This window comes from Dermacentor albipictus, chromosome 9 (assembly GCF_038994185.2).
Source record: "Dermacentor albipictus isolate Rhodes 1998 colony chromosome 9, USDA_Dalb.pri_finalv2, whole genome shotgun sequence".
Taxonomy (NCBI): domain Eukaryota; kingdom Metazoa; phylum Arthropoda; class Arachnida; order Ixodida; family Ixodidae; genus Dermacentor; species Dermacentor albipictus.
Genome location: NC_091829.1, coordinates 123,952,287 through 123,967,911, shown reverse-complemented (window position 1 = coordinate 123,967,911; position 15,625 = coordinate 123,952,287). Strand labels below are relative to the sequence as shown.

At 46.5% G+C, this 15,625-nt stretch overlaps 1 protein-coding gene across 2 annotated transcripts in view; it reads left to right on the top strand.

Annotated features, from left to right (window-relative positions):
- The window catches only part of LOC135918866 (zinc finger and SCAN domain-containing protein 22-like), a 39,183-nt gene extending 26,653 nt beyond the window's left edge, over positions 1-12,530 (top strand). Inside the window, exons 6-9 of one of the 2 annotated variants that reach the window (XM_065452554.2) lie at positions 2,952-3,104; positions 5,338-5,408; positions 7,216-7,351; positions 10,813-12,530. In XM_065452554.2, the coding sequence (XP_065308626.2) occupies positions 2,952-3,104; positions 5,338-5,408; positions 7,216-7,351; positions 10,813-11,458 (1,006 nt within the window). In that variant the 3' untranslated portion in view covers positions 11,459-12,530. Of the gene's footprint in view, positions 1-2,951; positions 3,105-5,337; positions 5,409-7,215; positions 7,352-10,812 lie in introns of those variants that run through there. The other variant, XM_065452556.2, reaches the window with a different exon arrangement.
- The last annotated feature ends 3,095 nt before the right edge of the window (positions 12,531-15,625 follow it).

The following is a 15,625-nucleotide window of genomic DNA, read 5'->3' as shown; positions in this document are numbered from 1 at the left end:
TTAATCGCAAACCATTTGTTCGACGATCGACTCATGTGCCTGGCACTATCTTTCTGCCCGAATGTAACTTGTTTTCTGGGTGTCGGTTCGTGCAATAAAGAGTGTTTCGTGACTCACGACTCTACTGCGTCGATCACCGTCGCTACAACATGACATCTCGAAGAGGTGATTCGCGGTGACCGAATAAACCCTACCAGCCGTGAAAATGACGTGGACGTCATCATGGATGAGAGAGCTCGCCGCATGCTACGACTGCCCTGTCGCCCGCAGCGACGTGTGCTGCAAAATCCAAAGGAGCCACCGGGGGGGAACAAGCAGACGAAACAGGTAGTACATCTATCTGGCTACGGCAACAAGTAAAACAAATACACGCAGACGTGCGTTGGGAGATCTGGAAAGCTGGCCGAAAACCAGCGGGAGAACCGCTATGCTTAACAATTTAATCTGTGACAAGCTGCAGTTTCACAGTTTCTCAATGGATTTCTGGAAACATTCACGCACGTCATGAGCAAGGAACGGGCCAAAGTGTAATGCAAACACCGTGATCTTCATGGCAGAAATTCTGCCGCGTCGACCCGCACATGTCCGAGAGGAAGGTGTTCTTACCCATCTGCGCTTTGAAGCAAGTGGTTTATACGGGATTCATACGTAGACCAGCCAAGACCATTACAAAATTCCCAACAGGAGCCAGGGCCATTGAAAAGGCGTTGGAAAGGCGCACTCAGCAACATCGTCGCCTGGTGTTCTCGCCGAGGTGAAAAACTAAACACTATAGGCTCCTAACGAACGAACTCCTAAAAGCCACAACAGTTTCACGCGAAGAAATACTTAAGATGCTCTCTTTGACGCAGCCTCAAGAAGCCTTACTTGCCGACGCCCTCTGAGAGGAGAACCAGCAGCCATTCGCAGTCCCTCAATTGCCGCATCTGAAGCCTGGAATGATCGCCTACGTCACTATCTTCAACCATCTGCGTCCCCCTTCGCGCCCGCACCTCACTACTGCTCGCTCTGCTGGCACTGAGAAGCCCGACACGTCTGTTGCTTATTCCCTTACCGTGGAATGATACGATGTTTTGTGATTAACTGTTTGCATTCACAGCAAGATGAACGTCCGGGTGCAATTGCAGACTGTTAGACGGAGATTGTTTGGAGACGCCCACGACTGTGCCGATCGCAGTCGCCATGGCACTGCATCTGACTGCAGCGCCCAGAGTACACTATGCCAATAGGTGACGGATATTTGGGTACATTATCGGTAAACTTAACACAGCAACCTATGGAGCTGCGGTTGCTCTTAGTTGAAGTGCCGAAGGTGCTCCCCCGCCAACGAAAGATCAGTCTCCACTACAAAGGAACGACATGCTGCCATTTTGACGAAGCTCCGAAAAAAAAAAAACATGCTGCTAAAAGGATACCTGACGCCACCACCTAAAAGCGAGACAGTGCGATACAGCCATGATTCGACACTGACCCGCCATGGTTGCTCAGTGGCTATGTTGTTGGGCTGCTGAGCACGAGGTCGCGGTATCGAATCCCGGCCACGGCGGCCGCCTTTCGATGGGGGCGAAATGCGAAAATACCCGTGTGCTTAGATTTAGGTGCACGTTAAAGAACCCCAGGTGGTCGAAATTTCCGGAGTCGTCCACCACGGCGTGCCTCATAATGAGAAAGTGGTTTTGGCACGTAAAACCCCATAATTCTTTTTTATGATTCGACATTGCGAAACAACCAAGTCTATGAACCACCAACATCGATGCTGTCGCCGCGCAGTCGCCGCATTAGCGAACACAGTACCCGACTGATGAATGAACACTGAACCGCACCGTCGAGTTATCTGCATAGCAAGGACCCCAAATCCCCGCCGCTGCAGGTCACATGACACGGATGACTGGAATGAGAATTCTGGAAATGAAATTATTTACGTTATATATATTGCCGAATTGTTCCACGTGCACCAATTTACCCCATGAAGCCGTAGCAATTCACTAAGAGAAAAAAGTAACATTACGGTTTCTTTAGCATAACGTAACGAGGTTGAAAGCGAAAGCCTGTGCGCTCGCAAGAAATTCCTTAAATTACTTGAACACTGTCATTCGAATGCGTTGTTTTTTCCTATTACTTGCTTTCTCTTAACTCTTTTTTCTCTTGTGCTCCTTTTCGGTCGCCTAGACATCGCCACTGTTTCTGTGCGCTTAAAGGTACGCTAGAACGGCCGTAGCAAGTCTATGAATACCTTTCGGAGACATACGCATGTTCCCTGAATAATTTTTAGCGCTAATTCGACGAAGGTAGCTACAGAGGCTTTTCTATATTCTCTAAGCACAGAATGAGAGGGACACGGAAAGGCAAATCAGGCAAACAGACTGCGCTAACTTTCAACGACAGATGCATTTCCAGTTCACGCAGACGTGCTGATACTCCTCAAAACGTCATAAGACATGTAAGCTGCTCGTCAGGCATGAACAAAACCGGAGAAACCGCGCGCACACACTTTTCTGGCCACACTGCTTATTTAGAAGGGTGTCCATTCAACGCGCACAAAGATGATCGAACTCTTTTCTTTTTTATTGGTAAAGAAATGCTGGCGCATGTGCTTGAATTTTGATGCCATAACGCAGGACGGTCAAATTTTCGACCCGTGACCCATGAAAGGCTTCCCCTCAAAAAAGACATTTCATGTCAATGGTTTTTAACTGGGAGAGGGGGTTACACGGTTTCGATCATTTGGTGGCAAGACAGCGCGAGCTATTAGAACGCCTCTTCTACCGTTAAAAGATGAGCATTTTAGCGTCGAGACGATAGTGGCGCCACTCTGTAGTCTTTTTTTTTTTCACATGAGCTCTATGGCTTCCTTCTAGTTTCCAAAAAGCCAATCCTTTCGTTTGTTCCCTTTACTCATCGGCACTGACTGCGCATGCGCTGCGATTCCGCGTGCTTCTGTCGCGAAACAGACGCTGGTGCTCCGGAGGCGCCCAAACAACCATGGCTGAAGAAAGCAACAGTGGACACACGCCTCCTGCATTTACCTTCGGCGACGAAGCAATGCCGAGCACAAGCCAGGAATTCTTCGAGGGCGCTTCATGGACTTCCGACTGTTGCACTCCGTGAGTCTTGCCGCTTGTAAAAATTCTCGATGAATATTTTTCCCCGTAGGTATGACCCGGAAGGCAGGCGTTGATAGCTATAGATTTCTTATTACTTCAAAGCAGGCCTTTGACAGACAACTTCAGCCTGCTTGCGTGGGAGACATTCTTAGATGTTTTCGCGCGTCGATGCACGGGTGATGCCAAAATATTGTCAAGGTCCGCACAGCTGTGGCTGTTTGTCGTTAAGGTCAAAAGGAATGTCACTGCGCGAAGCAAATGCTATTATGAAAGAACAGGTTCGTCGTTCGTATTTGGTCACCGCATCGCACACCTGTTCCGGGGGCGCAGTCGCTACGGCATTGCCACGCCGAATTCGAGGACACCCCTGACGTTCCTGGAACAACGGCCTATCGTCACTGATGGTGAAATGCAACAACACACACTGGCCTACGTGCCTGTTATAAAAACCCAGGTGGTGAAGCATCATTTCCTTCGTGTCAGGCTTTTCGAATGCCGCACGCGGCAACCTTTCAAAGGCATATTTTTTTAAGGGTCCTCTTTGAGCTAAATGAAGGCCCTTCAGAAAACTAGGTGCCAAATATCGATAGGCGGAAGCCGCGGAGCCAGCGACACCGAAGGAAACCAGGTGCGTCCGACGTATCTTTAGATTGTGGGATTCGCGTACGTCCGATGTACCTTTAGAAACAGCGATCACCACGTTGCCCGTCAGTGCCCACTGCTTCACCTGATTTGCCGCGCTGGCAGCTAGTGTCTGAGCATAAACAAGCTAGTGCACGGGCATGGACCGCACGCGACCTCGTTCCGCAATGCCGGCACTGCAGAGACAAAGCCAAACAAAACGAGCAAGGAAGCTACTCCTCCGTAGTACCTAGGCTATGTCAGATATTCAAGGAGCAAAAGCCCCCATATTTTCCTTCTCGCACTCGCTTTTACTCGCGCCTACGCATAAACGCCGGGCGATTCCTGAAATGCCATCTCGTGGTGCGTGACTGTAATGGCGACCAATGCGCTCGCTATACGAGAGTTTGTCTAACGCCTAACCTAAAAACACTCCCTAACCGTTCACACGTGCCACTCATCATCGTGCGGCTGTCACCTTGGAGATGTCTTGCTTCGTTAGCTGAAGCGAAAGTTATAAGTATATTTCAGTTCTAAAGCAGGTTTCAAAGAGTACACCTTCGACAACTTTTTTTACTACCACGGTAAAGAAGTCGCAAGTTAGAATTATTTGCGGTTTACAACTGCAGATGCACGTCTCTACATTTACGTTTTCTTTCTGAGGCTTATATCCGCACTTGCGCCTTGTTCATACCCTGTAACGCAACTTAATTTTTCGGAAAGGCAGCTCCGTGGGTCACTCGCGAAGCAAACTGGCAAAAACACCTTTTGTCACATATGCTTAACTTCAACTGACTGCCTGCTCTTCTTCTCATGTGTTCAAACTGAGTCTTCCCTAAGAGGCAAATGTCGGTTCTCTATTACTCTGTGGAAGCCATGCTGCTCGTAATTTTAATTATTTATAAGATAGATTCCTCATGGCACGGATCCATGATTGGTCATTCATTTAAATTTCCGTTAAAATCCTAATACCAGCGCGGCGATTTCGAATCCAATCTGACGCGGAAGGAGTAATCTTTTTATTACAGCGCTGCTTTGAATCAAAGCATGCAAGGAGTTCTCGCAGCTTCTTCTTTTGAGCCTCACCCTATTTTATAGAACAATTATCCACAACTGTCCGTCTCGCTCGCTCTGTGTTGTGTTTTTTTCGGCGCTATAACCCTCTTCTGGAAACATGCACCAACTAGCCCCCCAACAAGTATTACATAGAACAATTACTTTAAAAAAATTTGCGGTGTGCTTATTCGGAAATTATCATTGCGATTCTCCTCCACAAGTCGATGCCATGACAATTTGAAAACCGAACACCTATACCCAACTACAAAGCACTAATCAGAAACGCCGTAAGTGAACAAAATCTGAAGTTCTGCACTAAAGTAAACTAAACTTGACTTGCATGTTCGTGCAAGTCAGAGGCGTTCTCCACTACACGTTTCCTTGTGCCAGTCAGCAAGTGAGCATTTGAGTAAAATGAAACATTACATGTATCCCGTTCATTAACGAAATAGCGGTTAGCTTGTTCCAAATATTGCTTTTACAAAAGCTTCATCACATCTTTCCCGCCTTACCTGGAAGCAAAGAGTCCCATACAAATACATATGTCTAATTCTAGGATTTGTGACGACTCCTTTGAAGACCTGTGGAACGCGTTGAACAGCCACAACGATGCCAGTGACGTCACGGGTATGTACGGCATGGCCTTCGACCATAGATACCACTCGCGAAAACCCTTAACAAGCCTCAACGGAAATTTAAGTAGTAACTTAGCGTGATAAAAATGCGGCAACAAGAAAGGTCAAGGACAAACGGAAAGAACAGTTACATAGGCCACGATAGCATTGCAGTTACTGGTCAAAAGGAAACCCTTTATGAGCGTCACCATGTCGGTTTTCGTATGAGCCGCCCCAATTCGAATTTACAGGATAGCTTATTGGGAAAGTTGGTGTGTAAAAGTCATGCAGCGCGATAACCATACTTGGACGACACAACTCACAAGGGCATAGTTTACAACTTTGTTGCTCTGCGTCCCCCCCTCCCCGCAGAGAAGAAACGGATACCACAGCTCTGTAAAACTGCATGCGCTAGAGCACCTGAGGCGACCAATATTGGTTCATGAATTACTAACTTACAAACATTTTGACTGTTTACGAGCGTTTTGCAAAACTCCTACCCACAACATAGTATCATATTTCAGAGCGCCGCATAATATATCATTTTGACCACTTTAGAGGTAATATTAGATGTATCCAAAGCTATGTTATCCTTTTTATTTCCCTATTAGATTTAAAAGCTTCATATTGTTTATATTTTAGAAATTGTTCTATATTGAGAAATTTTTATAAAGGAATTCACAGCCCAAACAAAACTTCGTTTGGTCCAGTCACTACATTTGAACTGATTATTTTAAGTGCAACAGACCTCGGCAAATTTAGTGCGATGGTTAGCGAACTTCTCATATATTTGGAAAGAATCCCGAGAGCTAAACTTTTTTCTGCGCTACTAAGGAGCTTTACTATAACGAGAACGCGGCCTTTGCGGTTAAGGCAAGTTAGGTTTGTGCTAAAGCTCGCTTACGAATTTTTGCATATTATCCGTCGCCACCTTAGTAAAGCCTGAAATATGCTTATTGCGGCAAATGTAGAGCCAACATTTGACTCCGATTACAGACATACCAAAATTTCAAGGACGCTTTAGCTTCGCCTTAAAGAGTGAAACTCGATACCATTCAAATATCCCTGGCTACGTCTAACGCTTCTCGGTAACTGCAGTTTATGTAACCGCTGGCTGCAAAAGCTATGCACGAAAGCGAGCTTTCTGGAAGAAACCCCGCTCATTACGTGGGCCCTGGATTCCCGGTGGTGGGTACGCAACTGCCCGTGGTACAAGAGTGGTAGAATCGCAGGAAAATTGCTTTGTTCTTGGGTTTCCGCGTGAAAGAATCTTTTCTCGTAAATTCAAACTACAATCTGCTGCTATCATATCTGTTGGTTGCGTGTAAGTCGAACTTTACTATGCTTCTGACGCATTTTACTTAAATTCATTTAGTACAGTAACGCATTCGCATTACACGGAAGGCCTGCGTGTGGTATGTCTGATTTGGAACGTTTTTTTGCTCACAAGACGCTCAACGCCAGCGCCGGCCGCAGACACCGAATTATCTGCCACACGAGGCCGGTAGTGCTATCGCCTTAAAGATGCCTACTCTCATCTTCGGCATGGAACACTGTCGTGTTCTATTCCGCTGCGCTAAATACAGCACATATCTTGGGGGAAATTCAGCAGTGCATAAATTCCGTCACGCACGTCTCTTTCTCGATATGCATTGAAGGCATATTTCCAGAAAGAGCACCACATACGGAAGCACTGAAATCAGGTTACCCTATCACTAAACCTCAACTAAATCTCAGTGTTTTTATTTCAGCACGACATGTTCACGCTCGTTGAATGACCTTTGAACAGAGACGAGCTAACACCTCTGTTATTCTCTCAGGCCATACACATGTCACTGAAAGCGGACGCGCCAGTTCCCCGTTTATGGCGTCCAGCAGCAGCGTCAATCCCGCACAGCCCAGTACAAGCCGCGCTGGAATGGAGGAGGCATCGGCCGTTCCGGGAAACATCGCTAGGTGAGCCCACGTTTGGAAAAATTTCTTTTGCACAAAGCAAATCACAGACGGTGCGTAATGCTGCCCGTGGTACAACTATGCCTCCACTGTGGCACTTTCGCTATGGAGGAAAGCTCCGATATATGAAACGCGCACAAAATCAACCGTTATTCAAAACACATGGCATGGTGGATGTGGTGCTAATATGCTTATCGTCCTCAGCGCTCTTGCAAGTTTGTCAAATGCGTACGTACTACGCTATATTCGTTTCCAAAGATAGTAAATAGAAAGGCGTCCGTCTAAAGGCATAATTAAATTAAATTATGCGGTTCTTTGTGCCGAAACCTCTTTCTGATTATGAGGCACGCCGTAGTGGAGGACTCCTGAAATTTCGATCATCAGGGGTTCTTCAACGTGCACCTAAATCTAAGGACGCGGGTGTTTTCGAATTTCGCCCCCATCTAAATGCGGCCGCCGTAGCCGGGATTCGATCCCGCGTCCTTGCTGTCAGCAGCCAAACAGCGTAGCCACTGAGCAACCACGGCGGGTGTCAAAGCAATCGAGCAATGCAGTGACAGGCCATATTGCTTAAGTGACGTTCCTTTCAGAATGCAGCGTTGACTTTCAATTTCGCTTTCGCTTACCAAAGTAACCTACGAGCCTGGAGGCATGATGACTGTATGATGCTAATGCAATGACGATGGAATAAGAAGGAATGATATTACGAGGTCACCGGATCGAATCCCGGCCACGGCGGCCCCATATCGATGGGGGCGAAATGCAAAAACGCCCTTGTAGTCAGATTCAAGTGCACGGTAAAGAACCCCAGGTGGTCAAAATTTCAGGAGTCCCCCACTACGGCGTACCTCATAATCAGATCGTGGTTTTGGCAGGTAAACCCTCATAACTTAATTTTAATTTTAAGGAATGATATTGATGTAATGGTAAAGTCGTACAACGGTCACGACCTGACGACAATGAGAGGTGCATTCTAAAGCCATCATCATGGTATAACAAGGACAACACGACAACGACGGTGAGACAGCCGCACGAAAAAGCCACAATGACGACGACCGCACGGCCAAGGTGGCACGATGACTATACCGTATGACTACGAATGCATGATAGCGTCTGTGTGACGATAACGCAATAAGAACGATGGCGTGACAACGACGGCATAATCCCAACACGATGGCGACAGCATAACTGCGGCCTAATAACGAACAAAAAATGACGTCGATACATCAACGAGGGTGCACGGTGCGACTGCATGACGACAATGGGATTGCGACACTGAAGTGACGACTGCGGCGGCTGCTGTGAATCGCGTCCCCCGCGTCGCCCACGCGCTGCCTCTCGCGATCTCCCACTTAGCGAGGCAGTCGCGCCTCACTTGGCTCCGTTTGCAACGAGCCGCAAGAGACACTGTCCGCGCCAGCCAATATATCGCAAAATGAAAACGCGTATGAAGCTGGCCTCAAATTAGGCATTAGGAAGTAACAGAATCGTCGGGGAACGTTTTTGTACGGTAAATAGAGTTTACCTTTGTATGTGCTGCTCAACCCCAGGCAAGTAAGCAGTGCTTTAGGTCGTATTAAGGTCGACGTTGATCGTGAGAAGAATTCTGCCTGAACGTTGATTTATATATTTCTTCAGACAAAATTTTGCCATTGTTTATGAAAAAAAATATTTATTTTATTTTATGTTGTCAATTTATCTCCCTTTACTTAAGTACATATTGCGACATATACCACATGAACCAGTAGAGTTAATGAGCAAGACGAGAACAAGGTGAAGGCAGGAGCCTACGTTTCGATAAGTGGACTTGTCTACTCCCGCCTTCCCTGTATTTTCCTGTAGAGTTAAGAAATACTTTCAAAGTAACATCACGTAGGTTGAATCGCGGCTTATATATGGCTTAGGCGCCTCTACAAAAGTAGCAGAATAAATGTGACTACACAAACCTAATTCTGAGACAGAGCCAGCGGCGCGCACAGAGAAAAACAACGGGATGGCGCGCTGCCTCTCAAGGGCAGATTTACAAATATATTACCTCATAAACTCGCCCTACAGTTCCTATTGGTCATATAATAATCTATCACATATAGAAGGTAGAAGTAATAGCTAGAAATGTTCGTTATTTTAATGAATAAAAACAAGTATCTGCCACTAAAGCAAAAGCAATAAAGAAATATTCGGGTTATCTATGTTACAGTAAAGCACATTGCCATCTGTGTTGAAACGGACATTTAGTGATTTCATAAGTTTCTCCCTTGCAAGCCTGAGTAATTGATGAATAATTTGCCGGGATTTGAATTGCTCTATCAAACGAAATTTGATTGTTTGATAGTCCTAATTTCTTTGATAAATAATCCGATCTTGATGCCGGCCAAGCTGGCATGATTCCAAACGACGTAAAAGGTAACACCACGCGACTGGGACCAAACCATAACATTGCATGAGTCATGTAAACAACCGCTACAAGAATAAACAAAAACATACAAGTAAAAAGCCATTAACGCAAGGATAGCGACCAATGTTCATCTAGTGTTTAGCGTAGAGATTTAAATGAGTAACAGGCTACACGAAAAACATGCACCATACGCGCTGCCTCTGCTCTTCTTCGCGTTGTATTTTTCTTCACTAACCGGTAGAAAAGATGTCGTACCAACAATGCCTTAACACAACGCCTGCAGTGTTAATTATCTTACCCAGAAAAACAAAAGACAACACTAACTTCTTCGGTAGCATATTTCATCCATTGTACATGAAAACACTGAAGCATTTGATGTATCTGTGCTTGCTACGTATGGGGGAAATGATTGCGTGTGTGTCGTTCTCACGATACCTTCGGTAGGAACGGTGTGAAATTCGAATGCGAGTCAAATATTAAATGACTTCATACAAACATTGCAGGCAATCTTGAACCCGGAAGTTGTTCATTGCATTCGATGTGAAGGACTTCAGTTATTTCCACATACACTTGTCAGAATTAAAGCGAATAGTTCGCCTTTGCGCCATTTCCTATGGTGGAGCCTCGAACCGCTAATTGCAATGGTTTATACCGACAAAGGGGCTCTAGTGCACTGAGAGAAAAATATCATCGTGTTTAGATCTGCTAATTCCTTATTTAACCACCCTTACCAGGCATTTCTTCTCCGTTCGAGTCGGAAGAAATACCACGCTCTACATACCACGCTCTACATACTACATTACGTATAGCCTATGTGAGACAGGTACCGGTCTTCTTATTTTCAAGTTTAGCCACACAGACTCTCAAAGGCAGCAGTGTTCAATTTACGCAAACTATAGCCACAATCCAGCGCCAAAATTAAATGCTTCAAGTTAATGCTAAGGTTCAGAACGACGCATTATCATTAACGCAAGATTTTGTTTGTCAACCTCTCAATTGTAAAGATGTGTTTTTCTCCTTTCGTAACAAGAGTGGGCCGTTTTGAGCTCCTTTGTCCGTGTCCTTGCAGGAATGCTCCTGGTACCGGAGGAACGGAACAGCGAGAGTTGTGCGGTGTCTTTGGCACCGTTTCGAACAGACCGGACGCCTTACACGGGCACGCCAAGGAACCCACGGATGACACCGCCCAGATTTGCAAAGCCTGTGGTCAATCGTCTGTGAAGATGTCTAAGTTTGTCGAACATTGCCGTGACCTCACTGGCAAAAAACAGAAATGCGAAACCTGTGGCAAACAGTTCCACCGTGCCCACCACCAAGCTCAACATCACTGCACGGATACAGACGAGAAACTCTACAAATGCAATATGTGTGATAAATCGTTCCGGCATTCTCATCATCTAAAAATCCATAAGCGCACTCATACAGACGAGAGACCCCACAAATGTCAAATATGTGCTAAATCGTTTCGGCAGTCTAGTCATCTAGATAACCATAAGCGCACCCATACTGACGAGAGACCCTACAAATGCCAAATATGTAATAAATCGTTCCGGGCGTCTGGTCACCTAGATACCCATAAGCACGTGCACACAGGTGAGAAACCCTACATTTGCGAAACATGCGGTGCATCATTCACGCAGTCGGGGTCTCTCCGCAGACATGAGCACTCTCACGCAGAGGAGAAACGTCATCCATGCCAAAAATGTGCTAAATAATTTGAAAAGAAATATAACCTCAAGAGACATGTGGACTCGCAAAGCTGAAACAGCGCTTTTGTTTGCGAAATATGTGATCGATTCTTTGCGAACAATTCAAATCTTCTTCGTCAACGCTGAACAAAGCACGTGGATAAAACACCGTATGAGTGTATGCACTGTGATGTCGTTTTGCAGACAAACACGCGATAGGCATGTGTGCCAGAAGGAATGCAAGATGTGAACGATTCAGTCTGGTTTTTCGAAATTGCGCGACAAGGCCTCGTCGCCAGAAGTATTTGGGATGCTTCGATGTCGAAAGATACTGCAGGTCCCGGCCAACGCTCACTGTCCCATGCACTATCTTGTTGGTGAATGTTGCTTTATCAAACTGACTTCCAGACAAACCCTAATGGGCTGCAAGATAGTGTTTTGTGTAATTAGCGTGCTGAAATGTCCACAAAAGATCACTGACCCCCATTTGGTTTGAGAAACTTCTTGTGCAGATCTTTTGACAGTGTACCAGCGAAGAAGATTTAATGAACCATATTCGTATTATTATTGCAGCGTAAACAGAATGAAATATCTCTCTTTAGGAAGCATTTGAGAAAAGAGGTACTGTATTCTTGTCAACTAAAAAGTAATTTCTGCAATTAATCGAGGTCCGGAGGCAAAATTGCCTTCGAGAGAAAGCACTTGCAGATGCAATTGCGACAATGGGGAACTACATCGTACGCGTATGAAAAGTATCTGCTTGAGAAAGTTTGTTAAATGCATTGACCATTCTTTGGCGCCTGTATTCATACCGAAAATGTTTTTTCTATACCATAAGATAAGCCAATGACGATAGTGAGACAGTACTAGACTCAAATCATTTGGAAATTCTTTATATGACATTGTCTCCCCTTAGGAAAATTTTTAGTTGTTTTATTGTTGCAGGACTTCTGAAGCATAATGGACAGCTTTTTATCCACTCGGAAGTCATCTGTTTTGACTCGGCCTGCTCTCTAGTAGCAGCTGTATAATCTTTTTAGCCTGATGGGACAGAAGTTTCTGTACAAAAATGACAATAAATGCTTGACATGACAAGTAAGTTTTCATATATGTTTACACGCTTACTTTTATGTATTTGTCCTGTGAACGCATTTTTCCGGCTAACAAATGTTAGGTTACCGCTCAGCGCATTACTCGCCTGCGTGTATCAGAACCTTCTATGTCTTTCTCGCCAATCATTTTTTTCTTTGCTGTGGTCGAACCTTTCATAACCAAACTGCATGCTCAATACGAATGCAAATGTGCATTCGTGAAGGCTTGCAAGCACCAACGCTTACGCTACAATCTTCAACGAACTTTGCATGAATATCCGACAAACGTTCGACGTCAATCACTGATTCGGCGATTGAGGTCTACGCTCGTCACTATCTTCCTGCCCGAGTGTAACTCGTTTTGTGCCTTCCCGTTCCCCGATAAGGGTTAGTTGCGTGAATGAAGTTTCTTGCTAGTGGCGTTGTTCACCGTCACTACAGCGTGGCATCTTGTAGAGGTGCTTTTTGTGACCGGATACACGCAGCAAGCCATGAAAACAGCGTACACATTGTCATCGGCTGGCGAGCTTGCCCCCAACCTACGACTACCGCACGAGTACGCTCATGTGGCCAAGAGTACCAGGAACATCATGGCCCAATCAGCAGTCCCAATGACAATCCTTGTGTCGCCAGCAACGATCACGCTGCAACAGCTAATGGAGCCACCGTTATCCACAGATCATCGTTTAAGATCCGGAAAGCTGACTGCAAACCGAAGCACAAATCGCCACATATAACAAATGAAAGTGCGACTAGCTGCTTCAGGACTATTTCTCATTAAAGGACACCGCTAGGACGTGGTTTAAAAAACGAGCCTCCGGCATAACAGCGTGGGAGCTGTATTGCAGGGGCTTCCTACAAACATTCACGAGCGCCGTGAGCAAGAAGCCGGTTAAAACCATGATATTGTCACGTGGTCGTGACGTCAAAGAACACAGTAGCAGTACTGTGAAAGACAAAACTAGCTTTTATCGGGCGAACCTGTGCCCACAAAACAGGCTACACTTAAAGCACAACGATAGCGGCGAACACAGTCGGCGATCGTCGAAAATCTGATCAGCGGGTCAAGCGCGTCGGCTTTTATAGAGAAGTCGTCGAATGTTCCAGACTAATCATTCGGACCCGCGTGCCTTCCACAAAGTTCTACACCATTCGCGTTACGCGATGAAATCAGATAACACAAGGTTCGGCGACAACAGGCAGCCGGGTAGAAGCATCGATAACTTTCCAGAAACGTCGGATACATGCAGGCGCGTCCCTCGCTGTGCGATTACAGTTGTTAAGCGGCGAAACGTGGTCGCGCGATAAACATAAGTACACGTGTCAATATAAACTTGTGTGCAGCTACCGAATGAGCACATCGCGATCTTCATGGAAGATATGAACCATCTGTTAGGAGCGCCGACGCTGACATGTGGGATAAGAAAGCGTGTTTCCTCATGCGCGGTTTGAGGCGAGAGATCGACGCCGTACTGATTCGCAAACCGGCCAAGAGCGTCGTGCAATTTCTAACAGAAGCCACATCGACAAGGCGCTGGAAATGCGCACTCCGCAACATGGACGCCTAGTGCTTTCGCTGAAGTGAAAAATACAGGCCCGAGGTTCCGGCAAGCTCCCAAAGCCGATTGGAGCCGTTGTACGCGAATAAGTGCGTAGGATGTTCTGTTCGATGCTGCCTCAAATGGCCTTAATTGCGAACATCCTCTGAGTCCCTGGGTCTTCGCAGCACAAGAACGAAGTGACGACTTATGTCGCTGTCATCCGCCGTCGACGTCCCTCTCCGCGCCCACACTAATGTGCTGGAACTCGAATTGCGTCGCCAGTTGCCGCTACAAACCCCGCCGCCCACCAGCTCACCAGCTCACCAGCCCCGAGGAAGACGCACGTATGGTGTGCACCCGAACATCGCCCGCTCTGCTGTCACAGAAGAAATGCAAGCCGCGTCTGCTGTCGATAACCATACCGTGAGATGGGATTACCATGTTTCGCGCGCTAAATCTCTACGTCCATAGCGAAGCGAGCGACCACGTTAAATTCCCAACAACTAGACTGTAACTCGGAGGAGAGCCCCGCGACTTTCCTGATCACCCTGGCGGCGGCACTACCTCTTACTGCCATGCCCACAGTAGACTGGCCGAATACGTGGCCAGTATTTTCGTGAACCCGTATTCGGTAGACTGCACGACGTAGCAATCTGCACGAAGTAGCAACGGCACGCTGCAATTTCGAGAAACCTCCGAATGAAAAAGACGCCCCCTACAGAGGATGCGTCATAACTGCGACGCAATGCGGTCGAGACTTCATTCGATGCCACGAAATAGCTAACACAGCAATAATAACTAGCAATCTCGACGTGTTCCTCGATGTACACACAGTCGCCGCTTTAATGGACGCAGGAGCCGACTACTCCTTCTTTGTTGAGTCGTTCACCATGCAGTCGGGGCAAGTTTTGATTACATCGTAAGGCCACCGAATCCAGGCAGCTGCAGGTCAGCTGATAACACCGGCATGCAATGCTACCGCACGTCACTCCAGAAGAAAATCTCGACGTCGTCATCTTACCACAGCGTGCCGAAGAAGCATGGCAACCTGCTTGCCTACGCGTCTAGGACTAGCCAAGGATGGACAGGCGATGCTACAGTCTTCGACGAATATATGAGGGGTAGCAAACCAGCGATTGTATTTGGTCACGGACCCCAATACACGGACGTGGACTGAGTGAAAAGCTATGAAGTGCTCGCATGTATCAGAACATTCTCGATCATACTCGCTGATTGCATCAGTCGCCTATGTTGTAGTGCGAGCTTTTGTCATTAGATTGCAGGCGTGACGCAAATAGTGTTGTACGTTCTGGAAGGCACACGAGCACGTGCGATTACGCTGGTATCCTCGACTAATCATTTATAAATAGCCGGAGCGGTTGAGACGCAAATCGGCTTTAGTACGATCGACACATGTGCTCGGTGGTTACATATTGCATGAGTGTGACTTCTTTTCTGGACACATGTTTGCCCAATAAAGAGTTGGTTCCCTTACCCAGGTTTATTGCTACTGTATTCTTCAACCTCCCTACAACGTGGCAATATCGAGGAATAACGATTAT